Genomic DNA, 24915 nt, shown 5'->3' with positions numbered 1-24915 from the left:
TCCCATTCAGGCAATGGGGAGAAGGAAACTTCCCCAATGTCAAGTGGGGGGCTTGAAATAGATGTGGTGGAAATATTTACAAATTTCTACTTTAACAAATGAGGGGGCCCCCAAATCTGCTAAGAGCTGGTTGTTAGCATTTACCAGCACACTACCTGTCAGGATCTACTATCTTTCTTGAAAAATTTAGGGGGCCTCATTGCAAATTAGCCATAAGGCTGCCCTCCATATTCCAACACCATACTTCTAGGCAAAACAACACACTATTGGCTATCAGTCAGAATAATACTTAGTAAGTTTCATGTGAAAGCAACAAAGAAACCAATCCCCTTTTTAAACTTTCTCTAACAATATGCTCACAGTAAATCATTGATGATCTGACAGTCTTCTTTGACCCTCAGGATTTTGCAAGCTTTGACATCCTCATTTTGGTCACATTTCTGTGTTTGGAGAGGGTGTGATCCCCACAGGAGGTTACCACATAGGGTAACCTTAAGACACCCTTGATATTTCCAGACTGACCCTTAGTGAGGGTCCAAAAAGAAGATGGCATCCACCATCTGTGATGGCACCCTTGGGACCGACAAGTATGTGTGGCTGAGTCAATGTGGAAAAACCCAAGGGCAATTGAAGTGGCCTGGTGTAAACAGAGGGCAGGAAGACTGGAAGGTCTCAGGAAAGCTGACATCTGAGAAACCATACCATACCCTGAAGAAAAAGTTCTTTAACATCAGGGAGATGGATCAAGGGGAACAGAATTTGGCCACTACACAGGTAGTCTGTGTTGTACAATGTCATCTTCCCACGGTTTTTGCGACTATCTCTTTATTGGCTCTGTATCCAGGCTGATCATTTTCTGCTAATCCCTAATAAAAATTCAATAATAATGATCTCTCTTCTTTACTGAACAGCTACCATGGCCCAGACTCTAGGCCGAGCACATGATACAAAGTAACTCAGTTATTCTTCCCTGTGAATTTATCTGAAGTAATGGGCTTATTTGAAGATGGAGAGACTAAGGCTCACAAGCTAACAAGCTTTTCCATTATTAAGTAGTTAAGAAATCACAGAAGAAGGGTTTGAATGCAGGCCTGCTTAGCTTCCGAACTCAAGAGTCCTTTTGTAAACACTAGAGGAAGTGTGTCTCCTCACCCAAAACCACAGATTAACGAATTAGCATTCAGATTTATATGTCAATTCCTTATCAGTTTGGTTACTGTGTGGCAGCCCTCTGATCCTCTCTGTGAGCACTGACAAAGTCAAATTTGTGGGCCTGGCAAACTGAGGACCCACCCCTGGAAGGTCCTGAGCACCCAGAATGTGTGGAAGCGTATCTCTCATCCATCTCCCTTGCCTGGGCTGCTGGAATGGCCTCCTAGATCATTTCCCTGCATCTGCTCTTGTCCTAAAAGTCTATTCACCATCCCGCCACACCGACTAAGCTATAGTATGCCCTGCTGTGTGGCCTCCCAGGCATGGTGGGCTGCCCATGGTCACTGATTTTCTGTGCCTTTCCCATGAGAGGATATGCAATCCTGCTCTGTTGAACTCAAGTGCGGTCTGTGACTGGCTCTGACCAGGGATACATGAGCACAAATACGTGTGTCACTTTCAGGCAGAAGGCCATGCTCTCCCATGCTCCAAGAACAAGCTGCTTCACCAGTGACCTATGACAGACATGGCACCAGCAGGAAGTGAATCATTTCTGGTTTTAAGGCACCAGAATTGTTTGAGTATTCCACATCGTGGCATGGCCATCATCTCCTGACTGATGTGTCATCTTGTTCAGGGTTAACACCATGGTGGGTCCTTTCAAGGGCCTTCAGGCCCCCCCATAATACTGCCTGGGAATAATAAGTGTAATCTATCAGTTCCCTGCTCATGCCCTTCAGTAACTCCCTTCCCCAGTGGGTGCAGATCTAAGTTCCTTTCTTGGTGTTAGGCTTTTATGCAGGCACTCCCTCAGCCCCAGATGTGCTCCAGGCTCCCTCCCAACTCAGGGCATAAGCACTTGCTCTTCCTCTGCCTCAAACACCCTTCCGCAGATATCCAAGTGCTTCACTGAGCCCTTGACTCAGAGACCACCTTCCCAGCCAGCATCCCTCACCGCCACACTAAAAAGCTGACCCCCCCACCTCTCCCCACCCCATGTCTCCTCCCACTTTCCATGCTTTGTTTTCTACCTTAGCCTTTCCCCACCATCTTTTACTTTTACTTGGTTCCTTTCTTTTTCTTTCTTTCTTTTTTTTTTTTTTTTTTGAGGTAGATATTTTCCAAGGGCAGCCATTTGGTCTGGTCCTTCTGAAACTATGCACAAAATTGCGCAGGTAAAAAAAAAAAAAAAAATTGCATGGGTATTTTTCTCATAACAAAAGCCCATAGCTATCTGATTCCCAAGTGAGCCCATAGGGAAAGGGGCCAGTGACCCCATCGGTCATGACAACCACCCACCTCTAGCCCTTAATGTGGGACAGGGCAATTCCCTGGGAACAAACACGTATGCCTTTGTCCCTCAGGAAGAAATCCTCGAGGGTAGAAGAGACAAATGAAGACGAACTAACATTTATTGTTCCCTATGTACCAGGTATTATACCATATACTTTGCTAGTGTTACTTCATTTAGTAATGAATGTCTATTGAAATGTCTATTGGCGACCCATTTTACCACGAGAAAACCAAGGCTCAAGGAGGTAAGAGGATGTGCCCGAGGTTACTGCATCAAGCATGTCCTTTTATTCTCCTGCTTTGACTCTGGCGCCCTGCTGACCCTCCAAGGAAGAGCAAGAAATGGATGCCTTTCCCATGCAAACCAACCCATCGAGAGGGGGCCAGATTCAGCCCACAACACGCAACATCATCCATTTAACAGCAGAACAGAAGTCTGCAACAGGACTGATTTTGCCCCCACCCTCACCAGGAACATTAGGTAATGTCATAACACCAGGTGTGAGTGCTACTGGTGTTTAGTGTGTAGGGGCCAGGAGTGTTGCTAAACTTTCTATAATGCACAGGACAGTCCCCCCTCCACAGCCCCAGATCTTTTAATGACGAGGTTAAGAAGCCCTGTGATTGGGTATTCCAACTTCCTCAATATTTTCAGTAAGTCAAAAACCAAACCAGGAACGTGGGTGTGTCTAATAGCTGGAGATGGAAGCTTTCTAAAGAGTTCTTCCTGAGGAGTGACTACCTTGAAGAGGCCCGTGGGGTGCGGACACAGTGTGACGTCAAGAGAGGCTGTGGGAATAGCATCTCTGGGGTCTGATATCTGCAGGATGCGTCTCTTCTGAGCAGCACACATCAGGGGCTCACGGCTGCTCTGGGGACATGGTGGATAACACAGGAAGGTAGCAGCGCTCCCCTTGAGGAGCTTCAAGGTTAAGCACTGATATTTAAAGGACCCAACAGAGGAAAACTAAAACCAGCTCTCTGTTCGCTTGTCTCCTCTTTCTAAGATGCTGTCAGAGCTATCAAAATACTATTTTCACAGCAAGCTGGAGAAAGACAAACTTTAGAGATTCTAGAACAAATGTCAACCACTCAGCTGGCGTGGTGCAGGACTCACAGACGCCTGGATCCTGGCTGGCCTGGAGCACACAGTGAAGAAGGCCATCTGCTCTCACTGGAAAGTTCCAGTAAATCCCTTCTCCTTGAGGAGCAAATGGCCAATCAGGCTCAAAACGCTGATGCTCCCAGAGTGAGTGCATTTTAACCCAGGTTGAGATGCCCTGGAATGGACAGAGGCCTTGGTACAAACAGATCTGGCCTTATTTTACTGTTTGTGAACCTTGGCTAAATATGTGGATTTGGAATATTTAATGAATTATGAGTATAAAACATATAGGCACATCTCTGATATATATACATACTATACAATATATTCATATACCTCTACATAGTGTGTGTATACCCATACATCTATATAGAGAGAATGAATATATGTAGTGTATAGATACATACTGAATACCCATTGAGTATTTTGTGGTGCCAAATGTGTGCCTTCATGATGGTCATGTCAACAATCCTGAGCCTCATGACAGAGGTCAAAGTGCTCTAGAAATTCTAAAATGCCTCATGTGCACTAGTTCATCTTAAGTTTTCAATATTACTGATATTGAAATGGAATAGCAGGAAAGTCAGAGGGAGCAATATTACTGATATTGAATATTCAATATTACTGATATGGAAATGGATGAGCAGGAAAGTCAGAGGGAGCAGAAAGCCTCAACCTGGAAGGCAGAATGGCTTTGAGAGACTGCTCTGCTCAGCTTCCTGGCATTGCTTTTCCTCTGTTTGGGGTTGGTAAAATCTAGGCTTCAAGTTTTTGAGTTTTGCCATGGGATGTCAAGATGCTGTTCCTGGCCTGTTTGGAATAATATAGGATGAGACCATACCTCTAGAGGCAAAAGCAAAGTTCACTGCAGCCTCCTCCTCCTGTCTCCTGCCCCTTCAGAAGTGCAATGATTCAGGGCTTGCGGGCTTTGTGTAGGAGGAGACTTGGAAAGTTATAGTCATTTAGAAGGTGATAAAATCTTCTCTTTGAAGACTTATTTGAGAGAGAGAGAGGGAGAGAGAGAGCATGGGCGGGAAGGGAGAAGGTGAGGGAGAGAGAAACTCAAGCAGACACTATACTACTCAAGCACGGAGCCCTACGTGGGGCTCAATCTCACGACCCTGAGACCATGGCCTGAACCAAAACCAAGAATCAGAAGTTCAGCCAACTAGGCCACCCTGGCACCCCAAGCTTAAAAGGCACCCTCTTCTTAAAAGGCATCCTGTCTCCCATGGAGTGGGATATGATATGGCTGTCAAAGCCCTAGGAATTCTGCCAGCCAAAATGGTCTCGGGTTCCCTTACCTGGGGCCACCAAGGCCCTGAAGACGACCAACCTTGATTAACTAGAACTGGACTGTGGGCATTCTGGCCTCATGGCCACTGCCCTCCGCTCAACTGTGCTAGCCATGCTTCCAGATGGAGCTGTGACAGAAGCTCAGGAAAGGCAAGGAGCACGGGCAGGTCTCAGATACTGTTTAGTTCCATAGCCACTCAGGTGACCAGAAAAGCAGGACTGCTGAGCAGGTGAGTGGCTGTGTGCCCGTGTGGGGCTGACCCTGGAGTGGTCCTGGCCCCTGAGCTCAACTTCTCAGTGGTCAATGGCCCTAGTCAAGAAAAGCCTTCCAGGGAAAATGGCGTCCAATCAGAGCCTTGCTGAGGATGGCAGCAGTATGTGCCTTTCTTGGCTGGCAGTGGAAATACCAGCATCCATTGTCGGAAGGCCTCTCATGTGTGGAGAACAAATGCATTTCACTTACTCCTGACAAAACCCCTCTGAGGCAGGAGTTATTAGCTGTGCTCTACAAATGGGAACCCCGAGGCTCAAAGAGGTGAAGGCCTCGTTGGAGAAGCTGCAGAGCAGGTGTGTGAAGCCAGGCATGGGAGTTCCACACTGGGAGCTTTCTATAGGGCCACATAGGACACAGCAACTTTTCTTCCAGGGGACAGTCCCAGGACACCAACATGCAGACAAGAGAAAAGGACTCAAAGCTCTAGGCTGTCACTGGTGAAGGCTGAAGGATGAAAAGAACATGGGGGCCCCCAGGTTTGTCACAGGGGGACAGATTTTCCAGCCGGCAGCCTTCTTAGCTCTAAGGTCTGGCAGGCAGCCTGGGGCATGTGGAGCCTGAACACCCAAGATGGTCTAGAATTCACTGAGGTCTCAGTTCTCCTCTGGTCAGCTTTGGACCCATCCTTACCTTAGGTTGGCCCTAGAGTGAATGCAACACCCTAGAACTCCTCTTGATGTCCTGACCAGCCTCATACCTCCAGCTGGGTCCAGAATTGAATGGGATCCTGGGGGTAAATTTTACAGATGAACAAGTTGAGGCCCTCAGAGAAGGCGATTCATCTATAACCACGCAGGATGTGGAACAGCCGAGGGGTGTCACCTCCCAGGGTTTCCTTCCCCGGGGTCTCTGCCCTTCTGTTCCCCTCCCCAGTGGTAAGACATGTGAGACCCAGGAAGGCATTGTTCATGGAGCTCTCAGACTTTCTTTCCTTGGGAATCTTAAGGAATAGAAAAGATCTTTTGAAGATCATTTCACTGCAGTCTTTCCTGGAGCTCCAAGTTCCCGCGATCGTCTCTAATGTGAATGTCAAGGCTAATTAAAGATCACTACTGCCCCAATTTCACTGAGATTCCCACCCCCTTCTCTTCCTTAGAGTCATAAGCTATCAGGGATGAAAGGGTCTTCAGGGGTCCTTCCTATCCTCATTCACAGTAACCAGGCCCAGAGAAGATGAGGTTGCAGGGATCCGACCAGAATCCAGCAGAGCATTCTAGCACAGCAGACTCCCCACCCAGTGCTCCTTCTGCCAGCCTTTGCCCTCTGCAGGGAAGTTGGAGAAAGTCCTTACAGGGGAGCAGCTCTAAGAGGGGCAAAGTGCCTTTGTGGGGCAAAGAAAATGTTCTTGGATGAATTGTAGTGATGGTAACAACTCTGCAAATATACTAAAGCCAGTGACTTGGGGTGCCTGGGTGGCTCAGGCGGTTAAGCATCTGCCTTCGGCTCAGGTCATGATTCCAGAGTCCTGGGATCAAGCCCTGCATCAGGTTCCCTGCTCAGTGGAGAGTCTGCTTCTCCCTCCCCCTGCTCATATATGTGCACACTCTCTCTGCCTCTCAGATAAATAAATGACTAAATAATATTTTAAGAAAATAAAGCCAGTGACTTGTACATTTCAAGTGGATGAATTGAATGGTATGTAAATTGTATCTCAATAAATCTATTTAAATAAATGAATGTTGGCAAGACCACTAGGCCAGGCTAAGCTACAGAAGCAGCCGAGAGACCCATCTCAGCCTCCCTGCCACTTCTCAGACACTGGAGGCATTCGCTCAGCTCAAGGCCTTGCTCTTGGCTGTCCTCTCTTCCTGGCACACTTGCTTCCAAAATCTGCGGGGCTGGCTCCCTCCCATCCTCACATCTTTGCTCAGAGGTCACCTTGTCCAGGAAACCTTTCCCAGCCGCCCTACTGAAAACTGCCCACAGCTCTGCTCCCCTCCTGTCTCTCTTCCCAGTTTCGTTGCTCTCCTGAGAGCCTCTGGTTTGTTAACACAGAAAATAAGATAATTGTTTTGTTCCTTGTTTGCCTCTCCCTGCAAGAACTGTAAGCTCTGTGAGGGCAGGGCTTTCTTCTCTCTGTTTTGTCTATGATTATATCTGCTCCCAGCTCCTAGAACCCTGCTTGGCACATTGTAGGTGCTTAATAAATAGTTACCAAATAAGTGAACAAGGGGCCCCATTACAGTTACTGCTCAGGCTTCTGAATTTGCACTTCCTCGCAAGATGGTCCTGGACAGCCTGTGCAAGCTCAGGAAGTCTTGTCTGGATGGCTCTCTGTGTTTGGGCATTGGACGTACAAACATTTCCAGTTTGGCCAATTGCTGTTCCATTGGTGATAACTATAATGAAATCGATTTAGCTTGCCTTTCTCATATTTGTCCTGCTGTTTTAAGAAGTCTCCTTTGTATGCACATACTGTATTTTCTTTTGCACTTGAAAATTTGAGTTTAAGAGGCTGGATTTCATATGTAGTATTCCTACTATGATTAAAAATAGAAAAAAGAATCCTGCCTCTTTTTCCTTTTGCCAGTTGTTAGGGGCCATCTCAGCCAAGGCCTCAGAACCGTGTGCAGATTAAGCTGGAGCATGCACAGGAAGAGTGGAGGTCTCTGCTGAAAATTCTTGCAAATTCTGTTTAAAAGTATACGGTTTTAAAGTGCTATTGAACAAAGAGCCATGGGTAGCTGAAGTAGGACTGTACCTTGGAGTTGGCTGGTCAGGGAACACTGTGTGCAGATGCAAGTAGCTGTCACATAGGAGAGAAGGAGGGTGATGCCTCAGAGCTGGAGAACACGGGAAACAGAGCTGGAGAGAGGGGAAAGCACTGGCTACTCCCACCACCGTGGGGGGAATGGGAGAGGCCAATCTGTGTTCCAGCTGGAGAAGGCAGTCATGCCTGTGCACCTCTCTACCTTTTGATTATAGATGAGGAAGATACAGATGGCCAGGAGAAAGGAGGGAACAGGGGATTGAGCATCTTTTCCTTTCTTTACCTGCTCCCAGCTAAGCCACAGACAAGTGATACACAGCCTAGAAATTGACATCAAAGGCTGGAAGACCTCTGTACCGACTTGGTCTGAAACCCTGGAGCAGCTCTTGGAGAGGGGCAACTCCAGCTCAGCAAGGGAATGGGCTAGTGAGAAGGGCTCTGTCCACTGGTAAGGGCTGGGGGAGCATGGAGGCTCCCTGTGACTCTGGACGAGTGATTCGTTACCTGCAACGAATGCAATGAATCAAGTGTGTGTGTGTGTGTGTGTGTGTGTGTGTGTGTGTGTGTGTGTGTGTGTGTGTGTTTTAAGACTTTATTTACTGGCAAGAGAGAGAAAGAGCATGAATTCAAGCATGGAGGGACAGAGGGAGAGGGAGAAAGAATCTGAAGCTGACTCCATACTGAGCGCGGAGCCTGACGAGAGCCTGGCTCCTACGACCATGAGACCATGACTCGAGCCAAAACCAAGAGTCAGATGCTCAGCCAGCTGTGCCACCCAGATGCCCCCAGACTTGCTGTTTTAATGGCAAGCTTTACTTCTTGGTAATGAGAACACTGAGTGGGAAATTCATAGCTCTGGTTCTCAGATCTGTCACCTTTGGGTCACATGACCAGATTACCATCACTTTCCACGTGGCAGCTTCACCTTTTAACCAGAATCCTAAATGATCAAGGAATTAATTTTGGTGTCTCAGACACTGAGAGTGACAGCTAATGTCCATAGGAGCAGGACTAGAAAGAGACCAGAATGCATTTCTTACATAAGAAAAAAAGGAATCTCCCAAGAAGAGGGACATGGAAGTCTTCCCCTGTGAGAGGAGGAGGGAGGAATGGATGCTGAAGCCATCCAACAGCTATGGACACACCCCCTGGGCCTTCCTTTTTCCTGAGAGCCCAGACCGGAAGGGGGCTCTCTCTTGACTTCACATGGAAGCGTAAGCTGACCAAGGAGATGGATGTCCGAGAAGTTTCCTCCAGGATGAATTACGTCCTCGCTAGGGAAGGGAGGAAGGGCTTTGGGGGCTGACAGCTGAAGACAAAGGCAAAGACAATTTAGCTCAAAAGGAGCGGAGAAACGTGCCTTTGTGAATCGCTTGGATGCTGTCAGGGTTCTGGCTAGAAAAAGAAGTACAATGTGAAGTAAAGTGCAAGGTGCTGGAGAGGCTGTGATGCAAGAGGACCCAGCAAGTGAAGTTAAGAAAGAAGACTATTAGGGAGGTTGACACTGAAGACACAGAAAGCAAAGGCCCTAATTAGATCTTAGAACTCAGTGTCTGAAGGCAGGGTTTAATACTTCTCATGCTTCCTCATCTTAGTAAAGATGCCAGTTTTTATGTAACTTTGGTGCTGGATGTGGCGGTTACTGATGTCTAGGTTGGGGGGCAGGAAGAACTATCTGGGTGAAGCCTGGTATTTGAACTCCAGGCTGTAGATGCCATGCTACCATCTCAGCTGCAGGCCCGGTGTGGCAGGAAGAGGAGCTTCTTCTGAGAGCTTTCCTTACTGTGTGATCTTGGGCAATTTACCCCTCTGTGCTTCAGTTTCCCACATGTTAAACAAGGAGGGTGGGTTAGACAGCCTAGTCAACCTCTTCAGTTCAAAGTTCCCATTGCTTTAAATCCCTTTGGACACTGAAGTCGTGAGATTCAAGTGTTTTGACATCAGAGGTGCCTTTATGTGGACCTCTGCCAGAATCTGCCTGCTTGCCACTCACAGGGTACTGGGGCACCTATAAAGTTTTGCATGGTGGAGTGTCACCTGTGAGAACAAGTCAGATCTGCTTTTGATCCTCTCTGAGAGAACTGCTTGCCCTCGGGAGAAGCATGTCTCCTGTGGGTGCTCCCTGAGCAGGAGTGGTTCTGTGCTCTGGAGGTGTCTCTACCTTCAAGTTCCAGCAGCCCTTGGGGTCATCTGGAGTTTCTGGTCCCAACTGGGGGCTTCCAGTCTTGCCCTCTATCTGAATTAGAGGATCAAGGGGAACACATCTGGCTCAGAGGGTATCTGGGGATGCCTGGAATTTTCTCTGAGGGTTCCTAGAGCGACCTAAGAAGACAGAAGGCACTTGCACCGTATGGAAATGGAGGTTACCAAAACTCTAACTGGGTAAGCAACCCACTTGTGTCTGGCCAAACTCTCTTGGTCTCCAGGGTCAGAATAGAAACTAACCCCAAGGAAAGGCCAGTTAAAAGGCTATGTGTCTTTATCACTAATAGGGGTTTAGGGGAGCAGGAGGGTCCCATATCCTCACCCCTTGGTCAGCCAAGCTTAGCTCCATAGTAAGACAGCAAAGCTTCTCCCTGTATGCTTAGCAGAGGTGGCTTGCACAAAATACTCTGGAAAACTAAGAATATTTTCAAAAAGCCAATCCCTGGATAGAGATTTCAGGGACAAGAAGCGGAAGCATCATCTTCTGACCTTGTCAGTATAATTGCATCTAAGATACACACACACACACACACACACACACACACAATGGAGCTGATGGGTCCACAGTGCGTATCAGCCTCTGCTCCCTCCCTGCATCAGTAACAACTTCCTGCAGAACCCACCTAAGTCTGTCTCTTCAAGACTTAGACACAACCATCCCTGCTTAGGACACAGCCACTGGAGCCCAACCATGCAGACAAAGATCCTGCCGTATCAGTTACAAGCCTGGTGGCTGCCTCATGCTGTTACTTAAAGTCTCTGGACCTCAGTTTCATCATATGTGGGATGAAATGGGAATAATAAAAAGTTATCTACTCATAGGGCTGCCATGGGACTTTAATGGGTGAATCATATAAAGCTCTTGACCTAGTCTCTGGCACATAATTGAGCTCCCCAAAAGTCCTAGCTAGCATTGATAGCATCATTGGTATCATTGCTGCTGCCCTGCACACTTGCCACAATACACCCCACGTTCTCAGCACCCATGACCACACACTCCCTGCCTGCCCCTTGCTCTCCCAGGCCTCCCCATGTCTTGGCACTTATAGTTCCCCTGTCCCTAAGAGCCACCCAAACTTCCCTTTCAGGCAAGCTCCTGTTCCTCCATCAAGACCCAGATCAAATACTACCTCCTCTGTCACGCCCCCCGAAGCAGTTACAAATCCCTTCTCTGTACATACAGCTATCACGGAATTTAAAAATTGCTGCACCGGACATAAACTCCTGAAGGGCAGATGTCTTTGCAAGCACGTTCCCAACACACCCCCTGGGCCACAGCAGGTGCCTGACAAATGGGAGTGGTGTGATACCAAGAGAAAGTGGTCATCAGAGCCCCATGTACCAGATAACTCCTCAATGTGGGCTTAAATAAAAAAGGCAGACCTGGAGGTTATGAGGGCGTAAGTGTCCCACCCCTCCCCCACCCCCTGCCTATGTTCTTGTGGAATTGTCAAAAAAAAATGAAGAAGTAAGGAAAAGTGATAGAGCTGCTAATTCTTGATCCAATGCCCCAAACCTGTTCCCCCGCAGAGTCTCTTCTATCTCAACACACCCAGTTAGAAACCACCACCTCACCCTTCTAACACTGTGGACATAAGCTCTACCAAGTCCTATTGGTTCACTTTCCAGAATGGCTCCCAAATTTGTGCACTTAGCATCATTTCCCAAATGCTCTCTCCCCCATAACTTCATCCCTGGATCTCTTGGCTCAGCATCTGCTCTCTTCCCTGACCATCAGGAAAGGGGGATCATTTTTAAATGCAGGTCTGATCCTAGAGCTTTCCTATGTAACTTCCCACCGCACTTGGCATCGAATCAAGCTCCTTGCAGGACTCCATGGCCCCTGCCTGATCAGGCCCCTGACTTCTTCCCCATCCCTCCCCCTGATATCACTTTCCTTCCCCCACTTCCATCACCAACAACAACCTTAGCTATGCTGGGTCTTCTCACGTTCTGGAACAAGCCAGGCTTTTCCTACCTCAGGACATTTGCATATGCTGTTCCCCCTGCCTGGGAAGCCATTCCTGCCCTTCCCATAGTTGGTTCATTTTCTTCATTTATACTCAGCCTAAATGTCAACTCTTTGGAGAGTCTTTCTCTGACACTCTTGCCCAAGGGAGGCTCTCCCCCCACCCCGCACATTATCTGAGGTCTCAGCACCAGGTTTGTTTGCTTCAAATCACTTAACATATACCATTGGACTCATTGATTTTGTCCTTTCTTCTCAGAGAAATGGGAGACCTATGAGGGCAGGGACTACATCTGTTGTGTTCCTTGTTGCCCCTCCACACATGGTATGGCATCCAAATGAATGCATTTTTGTTGAATGGCAGATGGCATCAAATACCCAGCACATGCCAAACAAGCTGCCGTAGGAGTGTATGTGTAGCTCATTAGACCTTCACAACAACCCCCAAAAGTACTTACAATTCACACTTTACATATCCAGAAGCCAGTTAGGAAATGAACTTGTCTTACGCCGTAAAGTCAGTAAGTGGTAGAGGTGGGAGTGACGCTCAGTCTCACTTTTCCTGCCATGCCAACTGCTCTGCAAACCCCCTCACTGCCTGTAATATGGCCAAGCTTTCAGCAGACACCACCAGCCTCACCATCAGCATAAATGGCATGTCAGCATAATAGGCTCCCTTCATATCTTTATTTTTCCTTTGTTCAAACTTTCAAGACATCAGATTAAAGAAGACCCCGCTGAGGTGCTTACATGACTCTGAAATAATATTTGTATGGTTGTGGATTATTATTGTATTTTTCACTTGTGTGTGGTCTTTTGGGGAAATTGGATACAATCTGTCTTGCAGGCTGCATACCGCACTGTTAAGCCAACCAACGTGAGGACCACAAGGTGGGGATGGGAAAGGTTGGGATAGGTTGGCGTGGGGCAAGATCAAAGGAAAACTTGCCTACTAAAGTGATCATGGCAGTGATCTCCTAACCACCTACTAGAATTAACAGTGTAAAGGGACAAGTATGATCAAAGCCCACCAAAGCAAGGCCGGTTAGCCATGGATCCCACCAGCACAGCTTGAAGTCCAATTCAGAAAGTGTATCTATAATTAAAATCTCCACCACCAACAATAAAATAGCCAGATGTGGACCATGACATTGGTCATTGGTCATGCCATCAAAGGTTCATAATGGTAGGTACTGATATTATCCCTATTTCAGAGAAAGGAAAACTGAGGAAAAGAATGGCTCAGTACCTTCCAAAAGGTCAGAGCTGTCAAATAGGATGGGCATCCCTTTCATATTTCTACACTGCCTTGCGGCAAGCATTCCCATGGCAGGAAGACTCCAGGTTACCATGTCCCTTCTAAATTTGCAGGCTTTCTTTCCCCTTCTCCAATTTCTAATATTTAAACTGATTTTCTTTATTTTTATTATTTTTTTTAAAATATTTTATTATTTATTTGACAGAGACACAGCAAGAGAGGGAACACAAGCAGGAGGAGTGGGAGAGGGAGAAGCAGGCTTCCCGCTGAGCTGGGAGCCCAATGTGGGGCTTGATCCCAGGACCCTGAGATCGTGACCCTAGCTCAAGGCAGACACTTAACAGACTGAGCCACTCAGGTGCCCCTAAACTGATTTTCTTTAATATGTCTACATTTCATACAGCCTTTTATGGGAAAAGGGAAGGAAGGCATCTGTTTCTAAACAAAATGGTCCAGTGGTGAGCAGTTAAGTAAGAGGGCAATGCCATACCCAATGCAGTCTGTGCTCCGTGCTGGTGAGTTTCCTTCTTCCCCATCAACCCAGCTACTGTTGCAGACCCCAGCGTTGTCTTGAGAAATCACAGTCCAACGCAAAGATTGCCACTGATCTTTGTTTAGCCCAGCAGTTCCCCAATACATTTGACCATGGGAGCCTATCTTGAGAAACACCTATTCCACCTGCCAACAAATATGGGGAAATGCTTACCTGACCTCTGAGGGATCCGCTGGCTCTAAAAGAGGGGTGTGGGGGGGATAGAGCCAGCGGGGCTTCCCCAGGGAGGAAACCCCTGTAGCAGCATGACACTTGCTCTTCCAGCTTTTCCCCCAGGTCACCCCTAGCAGCCTGGCTTCGAGCCAGGTCCCTGGCCTTGGCCTTCAGGGACTTGCCCCACCCCCACCCCAGACTCTTGGAGAACAACACCTGCTGTCCCTTGAGTTTCCAGAGATTTCCCATTCTGCTTCTCTATGTTTATAATCTGAGAAACGATCGCAGAAAGGACAGGCTGAGCAATGGACGGCTGGGGCACAGATGACCCATGGAGCCAAATGGGATGGCAGGGGGGACTCTCCCTAGGATCTGACCCACACGACTCATCACCAGGCTCTGGAAAGGACAAACTCACACCCTTAGTTGCCCTTGGAGCTTGACAATTTATTAGGTGGTCCGTGCGCATTCCTGCGTCTCCCCGAGCTCTTATGTACCATCGCCATCTTCCCCGTGATATCCAGTGGAGGAGGAGGTCTTGCAAAGGGGAAGGGCAATGTCCAAAATCACAGCAGGGCGTAAGTGATGACCAGGATCTTTGTCTGGGACACATGACCTATTGGGAGCTCTCTCCTGGCATCCCCCCCTGCCACCTTCCCCATCCATTTGGGGGTGCCATGGTGTGGCCGAGAATCCAAGAAGGATAACTTGGCCGTCCTGGCGATACAGACGGGTTGGAGGGAAGTTTGATACTGATACAGCAAAGGACGGTTTAGATGGGGGTCTCAGACTGCAACAGAGTTGGAAATGGAAGACTCAGATGGGAGAGAGAGGAGCCCTCCCCAACCACAGCACCCCCCCACCCCTGCAATCTGCTCTCTAGAGCACGTTTCCCTGGGCTGGGGAGCTGCAGCCTGGGGATCGGAGGGCAGCAGGTGTGGAGGCTTCAGCAGAGGGCACAGTCACTGTGCCCATCCCTGGACACCTCAGCCACCACCGGGGGTCCATGAGGGCTCTCTCAAGGCTTGCAGAGCAAGGATATGTGTGTCAGCTCTTGTGACACTGGCTTTGCTCCAGAATCTATCACCAAGTGATTCTCTTGGTCCTGAAACAAATGGTGTTCTCTGAATGCTGCACACTTTCCTCCAAGGTCTGGAGAAACAGGGACTCCCAGGGCCTCAGCGTGGGCAGTCACACCAGTTCACTGCCCAAGCAGATGGCCTGGCTCTGGACTCTGAAGACAGGGTCCCCACATCCCCTAGTCTTCCTGATGTCAGTGGCAGTATGTGTGTGCATGTGAATGGGAGTCTACCCAAAAAAGAAGGGACAGACCAGATGGACTGTCAGCCCTGCCGCCCTCAGTGTGGCTTCTTGCTTAGTGTCCCGATACCCCAGTGGAGCTAGCTAGCTATTTAGCTCTTTCCAGCCTTTCTCTGGGACAGGTCCCTGGTCCTGCAGACTTGGGTTGGGCTCTGGCTCCAGCCAGGAGCCACTGGTTGGGTGAGACCTCCTCCAAGAGTGGGTGCTGCTCCTCAGAGTTCCCCACTTCCCCCCAACTTCTTGTTTCTGTGAGAGCTAGGGAGGACTGCTGCCAGTGTTCTGAGGGACAGAGGCAGCTGGCCTGAGGCTTCTTCCTCTTGGGGACATTTCCAGCTGGGACTTTCCTGGACTGGGGTGGGCAGGAGGCTTCATCTGGGAGGCAAGTTCCCAGAGTGTGGGGGACTCTGTTGGCAGCACAGTTGGATTCAGGACTAGGTTCCTGAGCTCTGAATGTCAGGATCAAGTTCACTGGCCTGAACATTTGGCTGGCCTTTGAATTAAACTCCATTTATGCATAAGTGACTAGGGGCATGCAGATTGCAAAGGGCCAGCCAATCTGGAAAAGGTAAGGAGGCAAAGCTGTTCCATGAAGGCCAGAGCTTGGCTGTCCTCGGCAGACCACGTGGGGTAAGGCAGCAGAGGGCATCCACTGGAGAGTGCTCTGCAGATGTTCATGAACATGGTGGCACTGAGGGTCCATTGGAGCACCTAGAGGAGCTGTGGGGTCCAGAGCTGAGAACCCATAGGACCAGGAGGTGGGGCCAGAAGGAGGTGGGCATGGGGAGCAGAGGGAGGTGGGCATGGGGAGCAGCTGTCTTCCTACCCCAGGTCATACAAGCTCATGCCCTCTGGAGTCAGGAACCTCTGGACTGAGTCTCCTCAGCAGCATCTCTGCTTGAATATTCATAGTGAAAGCAAACTCACTACTTCTTGGGTCTTGGGACATTCTTTCCATCACGGATGGCTCCTGCTATTTGAAATGTCTGCCACATGTTGAATCAATAACTCTCCCTGTAGCTCCCTCCATCTTTTGGGGATAACCATCTGCCCCCGATATCCCTTCAAATGTTGGGTTTCATGCATCCCAGTCTTCCTCAGATTAAATGTTCCAAGTGTCCCCCACATGATGCAACCTTCACCCCCTCCTCTCCTAGAACTTCCTCCCTGCTGAGCTCCCGTTTCCCCTGAAATATGCTCTGAGACACACCATGAGACAACCATGGCACTCGTAGTCTGTCTGACCATCGATGGTGTGAGACTCTGCCTTGACCCACATAATCTAAACTCAAAAGGGCTTCTCAGGTGGTGCCTAGAGAATTCCACTGCTGTAGAGGTCAGTGCTGTCTGACTGGGCTCTGGGGGATTCTGGGGCTCCTTGGAGACTGTCTGGGGCCACAGGGGGCATGAAGAGGGTGGGGCCAGTGGGTGGGGTGCGCCTGCTCTGGTCCTGCCACTCCTACCTAACTAGAACAAAACTATTTGAGCATGTTTTAAAATGGGGCTGCTACATAGACTTGGGTTTGAAGCAAGAGCACCACAGCTTAAAAATGCCCAAAACTGCTGGCATTGCCTAACGTGATTTAGTCTTCTGTCACATGCCATCCCTGGGCCATCTCCCCGCTCCCATGGATGTGCAAACACCTCAGCTCAGGCCAGCACCAAAGAAAAGGGGCCATTACCCCCAGACTGGGAGACCCAGGACACTCCATCCTTCTGCTCCCATGGACATGTGAACCCCTGGCTCTGCTCTGTTTGTAGGAACATAGAGGTCATGGGCAGGTGCAGCGGGCTTGCACATGGGTGTGGGGGATCCTGTACCACTCACATGCTCTCAGTGTGGGCTGCATGAGCATCACATGATATGGACTCGGGGATCGGGACAAGCAATGCCCACGTGGTGTGCAGGTATACTGAGTGTGCAGGAGGCAGGCGCCAGGGGGCCCCCAGCTGGAAGGCGGGGCCCTGTCCCAGCCAACAATAAGGTCATTTCCCCAGCCTCCTGGTTGGGGGTGTGGGGGACACTCACAGGGCAGCGTCTCAGCGCTATTCTTCTGGATCATTATGCAGAGCTGTAGCACCAGTTGGGGGGCGCTCTCCAGGAAGGTCTCAAGGAGGCGCAACATGTTGACGTCTGCATATTCGTACATCATAGCCCAGTAGAAGCGTCGCTGGTGTTCCTTCTGCCGCTGGCTCTGAATTCCCAGGTACATGGTGCGGATATACCTGCCGAGAGAACAAGACAGAGCACAGAGGGCATGGGTAGGGGCAGGGAATGCGGGAGGGTCACCCCATCCCCCAAAACCAAGACTGCCTGTGCCCATGTCCCCTCCTTCGCTCTGACATCTTCCAGATGCTTGGACCAGGGTTTTTTTTCCCAGCCCCCAGACAGGGTGCTAAGTCTTTGGGGTGGAGGAGTTGGGGGTGGAGGGGATGGGCAGTCCAGGGAAGGGGTGTCTTAGTCAAGTCCTCCCCTTCCTGGCCTCGGTTTACTGATCTAAAAAAATGAGCAGTGGAAGAGTGGGACCAGATGATCTCCCAGGGCCTGCCAGGGATGCATCACAGGTGAGCTCTGAGGACATGTGATTGTTCTCACATTCAGGACCCCAGTGGGAACGTTCCATCAGGATTTCCCCTCTGCCATGTTGCCCCTCTCTGGGGGAGGAGGAAAGGGAAGGAGCATTTGTGAATCTCCTACAGGAGATTTGTGAATCTCTGACCAATCGCAGATTGGTCGGCCACGTGGGGCCAAGGTCCTGGGTGACAGTTAGGTGTCTCTCTCGTGTAGGACAGACAGGGAGCCGCTGCACCATCCCAGCATGGGCTCCACATCTGGATGGTGGAATGACAAGGAACTGGCCCATGGCTGCTGGACAGAAAGTTCAAGCTTTCCACTAGGGAGACACGGAACCGGCAACAGAGCCTCTGTCCAAGGGTGGCATAGGACACAGTCATTCTGGTGTACTGACCCTGCTCTGTCAGAGAGGAACAAACAGCAAAGAAAGTGGGATTAGGTTGAGGGCACGGGCTCAGGATTCAAATGCTGGCTCTGTTATTTGCCAATTGTAGGAACTTGTATGAATTACTCCAACTCTGTGTCCCTGCTACCCTTCTTCAACATGGAGAAGAGAGTCAGCATCACGGGCTTGGAGGCGAGATCAGAGAGATAACAGCCATGGTGGACATGCCTCCCGGGTACGCACGGCTCACTTACACCTGAATTTTTCAGAAGCTTCTCCAAGCCACAGTGAAGGGGAGGATGGAAGGTACCATCTAAGATAGCCAGCGGTCTCTGAGGCTGAGCCCGGGACAGAAAGGTTAGTAGGGCCAGGAAGAAAGTGAGGTTCAGGATCTATTTAGGATCAGGAACATGAATCACATCCCAAGGGCCACAGCCAACAGGACAGAACCACATGTGTGACCTTGACTGTCCCCTGGGAATGTATAATGTGCCCTCTAAAACACTAAGCTTGAATTAGCAAGGTTGAGAGAGCAGGGTTGATATACTGTGTGGTCCCTGTGGTCCTCAGGCACAGCCAGCAGCCTAGCTGGGCTGCTAGGCACTCTCTCCTCTCTGTCGCCATCACCACCCCCAGCCTCGTCCCCACTAGCACCCCTCTTGCCTCAATCACAGCAAGGCCTCCTAATTGGCCTCTCAGTGTCCGCTCTTGCCCCAGAACACAGCAGTTTTTTGAAAATCGTAAATGCAATCATGTCATCCCCCTGCTTCTTCCAACCCTCCCACGGGCTCCCATAATGCTTAGAATAAGATCCAAACTGCTCTCGTGGCTCATGGAACCCTGTCTGCCTCTCCAACCCCATCTCCCACTCTCTCCCCACTCCTTTCTTGTATCTTCTCGGTCTCTTGAAGAGCCCGTAAGCTTGTCTACTGTTCACACCATCTCCCCAGTGCCAATGGAATGTAGAAGGAATTATCCTGTCTTCGGAGCCTGAGGGGTCCTGGTGGGACAGCACTGTCACAACACCGTGAAGGCATCCCACACCCATTTCTGCAGGAAGTTCAGGAACAGCATCATCAAGCCAGTCACAGAGAGGGGCTCAGTATCTCCCCACTCTGGCAGCAATGGGAGGAGCAGGGAGTCACTTAAGACCTTATACTGATGTTACAGATCACGCTTTAGAAGCAAAGATTCAAAAAGCATGCATTTATAAAATAGCTTAAAACAGTAAGGAGATATCGGGAGGCAGACAAACCGTAAGAGACTCTTAGTCTCGGAAAACAAACTGAGGGCTGCTGGGGGTGGGGTGGGAGGGATAGGATGGCTGGGAGATGAACACTGGGGAAGGTATGTGCTATGGAGAATGCTGTGAAGTGTGTAAGCCTGATGATTTGCAGACCTGTGCCCCTGGGGCAAATAATACATTATATGTTCATAAAAATAATTAATTAAAAAAAATCCAAAACAGTAAAAAGATGCTGCTCTCCAATTTCAAAGGGCAGGCCTCTCTCCAGAGTGCTAATCATGTACCAGACCCACCGATGAACAAATGCTCCAGGGGACTCCGGGCCCATGCAGTGGGACACAGAGCAGCCCTACTAAACCACTGGTGTGACCTGTGACAAACACCTTGGCAACGAGGAACATGATCCCAAACCAGATGAGTAATACTGTGTCTATCTCTCTGGATCCCTAAGAGCCTTTGCGCTACAGTATCTCTGAAGACACCCACCCAGCCTCCCTGGGATAGACACCGAATTTCCCTCCTGACACCTGCCCTGCAATGAGCAGAGCAACAAACCTGCTGGAAACTAAAGCAGGCAAAGCTGGGGATGAGGGCCAAGGGCAGGACAGCTCCGTGGGGGGGCTGGGGTGGGGGCAGGAGGTGCATCTGGTTAGCCCGCTGTTGGAGTCCTACAAGGCCTAGTGGGGGCACATCTGGTCATTGCCATTTAACTCACTGGTAAACTGAGGCTCTGGAGTGAAACAGAGCACTGAATTGTGGTTCTGTTTCAGGTTCTGTGACTTACGGGCTGTGTGTGTCCCATGAGTCATCTGCAAATCAAGGGACCGAGGGAGGCTGGGAAAAGGGCAGGGATGTTGTCAGAAAGCTACAAGGTCACTGAGAGAAAGAGAGACAGAGAGTGAGACAGAAAGACACAGAGATACAGAGACAGAGTGAGACAGAGTGATACAGAGACAAGGAGACAGACTGAGACAGAGATACAGAGATACAAAGAGACAGATACAGAGACAAAGAGACAGAGAGAGATAGAGAGACAGAGAAACAGAGAAAGAGATACAGAGACCAGCAGGGAGAAACACATACCCACAGAGAAGAGACACAGAACGAGAGACAGAGAGAGATGTGGGAGGGAACAGAAAGAGAGAGAGCGGAGAGGAAAGCAGGGTCACAATTTGGGGTCTGAGGGAGAGGATCAACTGGAAGAAATCAAGGCAAAGATAAATTTGGGGAGGGGAGGGCTTGCTGTAAGGAGATAGGGTCACAGGTAGTCTTGGAGGGGTATTGGGGAGCATCCAGGGTGGAGGGAAGGGTTGATTTGGCCAGATCTGATGGTGGCCTGGGAAGACAGAGCAGTGGAGGACAAAGGTGCGCTGGCTGAGGTCGGGGCTTCAGGTCCAGAAGCTCCGCGTGAACCCTGAACAGCCGTGTGCCCAGTGGAGCCTTGGTGCCTTGGGTCTCACAGATCAGATGCGGGCTCCATGACCCCAAACTGAACTCTATTCACATGAGGCAGCTGCAACACACAATACTATGGGTCACAGACTCCCACAGGGACCAGATCACAAATTTATACTCCTTCAGGGGTACACTCAGACCACAGACTCTGCTTCTCCCAGCCTCACAAGGTGGCCCAAGGTGGAGGAATGCTTATGTGGCAGAGCCAAACCTACTTGTCCAGGACCCAAGCCAAGGTAGCATCAGTACTCAGATTCACCTAAGTCTGCACTGCCAGGGCAAAGGGAACACTTAATCTGCCCTCTCCTCCCCATTTTCCCCAAGTTGCCGGCCCCTTTGCCTGTCATGGCCATGGAAATGGAAGGCAATGATCCCAGAACACGCTGACTCAACTATAACGTCTGTCGGAGAAACCAACTTTGAATTTCTTCTGTGAGTGGATATCGCAAGGTATGGGAAGAAACGAGGGTGGAAGTGAGCAAAGCCAGAGCCTCTACCGCCACGCCGATGAGCAAATAGATGCTGGCAGTCCAGAGTGCACCAGGATTAAGTCCAAAACCAAATTTGGACATCTTGCCTCCTGAGACCCCAGCACAACCAGCCTCCTACCCTGTAGTGGGAGCGACATTGCAGAATCCAGTACTGGATTTCGCAGTGAAGTGCCTTCTACCTAATTCCACACCATCTGGCTCCTGCACCCTCCTCTTCTATCCCCGAATCTTGAGCTCCCAGGAGGCCACTGAGGGTGCACATAAAATCCCGAGTGGGTCTAGGTGACCTCTGAGGCAGCCCAGCCAGCTGTGTCCGCCTTAGCCCTTGTGCAAAGCATGGCCAGAAGGTGGCGCCAGACCCTAAGCGAAGCGGGAAAGCTTCTCTGCGAGGTGATCTCATCCCCAGCAGGCAGCCTCCTAAGGCCTGCACCCTTCCATTCGGGGCACTGGGGTGCAGGTGGCAGGCGAGGCCCAGGGCAGGGCCAGATGTGCTGAGTCCCCAAAGATAGGCTGTTGCTCCTCCAAAACCCTCATCTTTCCCCCTTCCCTGGCAGGTTCCGAAAGCTCACCATCTCCTGAACATTAGTTTAGGAGATAAGAGATTAAGTCCAGCTCTCTTCCTGGATTTGCATCCACATCTTATGACACCTGTCACGACATCTCTCTTCTAAGGACTTTGGATGGTGAAATGCATGGGTCTAAAAGCAGGGCGGCGTATGTCACGTCATAGAGCAAGGGCTCAGAGCAGGCCTGGTCTCTATCTAGTCTGTAGAGCCACATGGCCTTGGACCAGTCACTCCCCAGTCTGGGCCTGCTTGATTCATCATCACAGAGGGCAGACTGGAGGACCTGAAGCTTCCAGTGGTTTTACAACTTCATCCTTCCTCAAGTAAGTGGCTTCGTTGAGTCTGAAATCTGGCCCGGCATCTTTACCAATAATACTAGCTGATGTTGGTATGGCATCCAGGCGCCAAGCACTGTTCTGAGAATTTCGTACTTGGGAATCCATTCAATCCTCATAGTAGCCTCTTCAATATTACCCCCATTTTCCAGATGGCGAACGAATCTGTGCTTAATGAATATTCCTCAGTTCTGGGCCCGTTTTTCCGCTGGCTGTGTTACCTTAGGGGACATCCCCTAACCTCTCGGAGCCTCAGTTTCTGTATCTTTGAATTGCCTGGCCCAGAGTGGGACCCCAGGAGATGCTGAACAAATGAATGCATGCAATCATGCCCTCTCTGAGGGTCACAGGTGCTCAAACGCCTGTGAGACTAGCTGGGAGAGCAGAGGACTCAGAGGAAAGCTGTTGCTCCTCTCATCTTTCCTTCAGCCTACTCTGCCTACTTCCTTTCCCAGGTCTGTCTCTTCCTCTTACTTTGTAAACCATGAATTGTTTAAAGCTCCTCATATCTGCCTCCAGAAGAAGCTTCTAGTTCTCTAAACACATTCTCACCCTTATACCAGCCCCTTGAAGGAAGATACTTTATCTTCTTCCTCCCATTGGCTCATCTGAGGCTCAGAGAGGTAGAGTGATTCCCCTAAAGGCACACAGCCAATGCTAGTTCAGGCAAAGCAAAGAAGGTCTTACCCAAACTATGTTGCCCCGTTGGGAGTTAGCTGTAGTTCTGCCTAAAACTGGCTAGGACGGGAAATAAATGATTTCTTTTTTTTTTTTTTTTAAAGATTTTATTTATTTATTTGTCAGAGAGAGAGAGAGAGCACAGGCAGAGTGGCAGGCAGAGTCAGAGGGAGAGGCAGGCTCCCTGCGCGGCAAGGAGCCCGATGCGGGACTCGATCCCAGGACGCTGGGATCATGACCTGAGCCGAAGGCAGCTGCTTAACCAACTGAGCCACCCAGGCGTCCCGAAATAAATGATTTCTAAAAGAGGTAGGAGGCGGAACAGATTTGCTCTCTGGGCCTGCAGTCACCTGTGGCTTCTTGTGACACTCTCAGAAACAGTACTTTGAAACCTCTGATTATGAAGAACAACCTTCTCTCAAAGCCCCAATTGGTTTTGCGGGGCCTAAAATTTAAAGAATCTTCTTTCAGAAAAATAAGGTCTACCAAACATTTAAAGTAGAAATAGCACCAATTTGGGGCGCCTGAGTGGCTCAGTGGGTTAAAGCCTCTGCCTTCAGCTCAGGTCATGATCCCAGGGTCCTGGGATCGAGCCCCACATCAGGCTCTCTACTCAACAGGGAGACTGCTTCCTTCTCTCTCTCTGCCTGCCTCTCTGCCTACTTGTGATCTCTCTCTGTCTGTCAAATAAATAAATAAATAAAATCTTTAAAAAAAAAAGAAATAGCACCAATTCTGTACTTTTTTTCCCCCAAAAGGAGAGAAAAGAACACTTTCCCGTTCAGTTTAGGAGGTTAGCATTCCTGATATCAAAGCCAGAAAAACACTCTATAAGAAAATAAAACTACAGGCAATATCCCTCTTAAAAACAGATTCAAAAGTCCTCAACAAAATATTAGCCAATTAAATTCAATAACATACAGAAAGAATGATACACCATAGCCAGCTGATATTGGGAATGAATGCAAGGCTGATTCTACGTGCAAAAATCAATCAGTGTGGTCAATGATACAAATAAAGCAAAACACACATTATAGTAATTGATGCGGAAAGAAGGCATTTGACAGAATTAGACATTGATTCATGATTTAAAAGAAAGAAGAAGAAATTCTCAACAAACTCGAAATAAAAGAAAACTTCCTTAACCCGACAGATGAAGGACACCCACTAAACCCACAGTTAATATCATATTCAAGATAAAAAGTTGAATTCTTTCCTCTTAAGATCAGAAACAGGCAGTGATGTCTGCTCTTTCCACTCCTGCTTGGTATCATAGTAGAAGTCCTAGTCAGTACAGTAAGTCAAGAAAAAGACAAAGTATATATAGATTGCAAAGAAGGAAGTCAAATTGTCCCTATTTGAAAATGCTTATCATTATCTAGATGGGAAATCCCAAGGAATATGCAAAAAAGCTCACAGAATTAATTAGTAAGTTTAGCAAAGTCTCATGATACAAGGTCAGTATATAAGAATTAAATATATTTCTGTAGACTACTAATGAAAAATTGGAAATGGAAATTTTAATAATATATACCACTTAAATTAGCTCCAAAAAATGAAATGCTTAGAAATAAATCTAATAAGATATACAAGGTTTGTATGCTGAAGCTGTAAAACACTAATAAAAAAATCAAAGAAAATCTAAATGTACATGGTTTGAAAGACTAAATATAGTGATGATACATAATGACAATTCTCTGCAAATTAATATATAGGTTTAACATGGTTTCAGTAAGGTCCTAGCAGGAATTTTTGCAGATATAAACAAGCAATTCTAAAATTTATATGGGATGGCAAAGGAACGGAACAGCCAACAGAATTTGGGGGGGAAATAAAGATAAATTTAAAGAACTCACACTACCTGATTTTAGGACTTACTATAAAGCTACAGTAATTAAG

General features: G+C 48.8%; 1 protein-coding gene across 1 annotated transcript in view; it reads right to left on the bottom strand.

Moving 5' to 3' along the window:
* The window catches only part of XKR6 (XK related 6), a 299312-nt gene that overhangs the window by 9731 nt on the left and 264666 nt on the right, over positions 1 to 24915 (bottom strand). Inside the window, exon 2 of the mRNA XM_032332269.1 lies at positions 17315 to 17511. Coding sequence (XP_032188160.1) covers positions 17315 to 17511 — 197 coding nt within the window. The remainder of the gene's footprint in view (positions 1 to 17314; positions 17512 to 24915) is intronic.

This window comes from Mustela erminea, chromosome 2 (assembly GCF_009829155.1).
Source record: "Mustela erminea isolate mMusErm1 chromosome 2, mMusErm1.Pri, whole genome shotgun sequence".
NCBI classification, from domain to species: Eukaryota; Metazoa; Chordata; class Mammalia; order Carnivora; family Mustelidae; genus Mustela; species Mustela erminea.
Note: the sequence above shows the minus strand (reverse complement) of the source record. Positions and strands in the feature narration are given on the sequence as shown.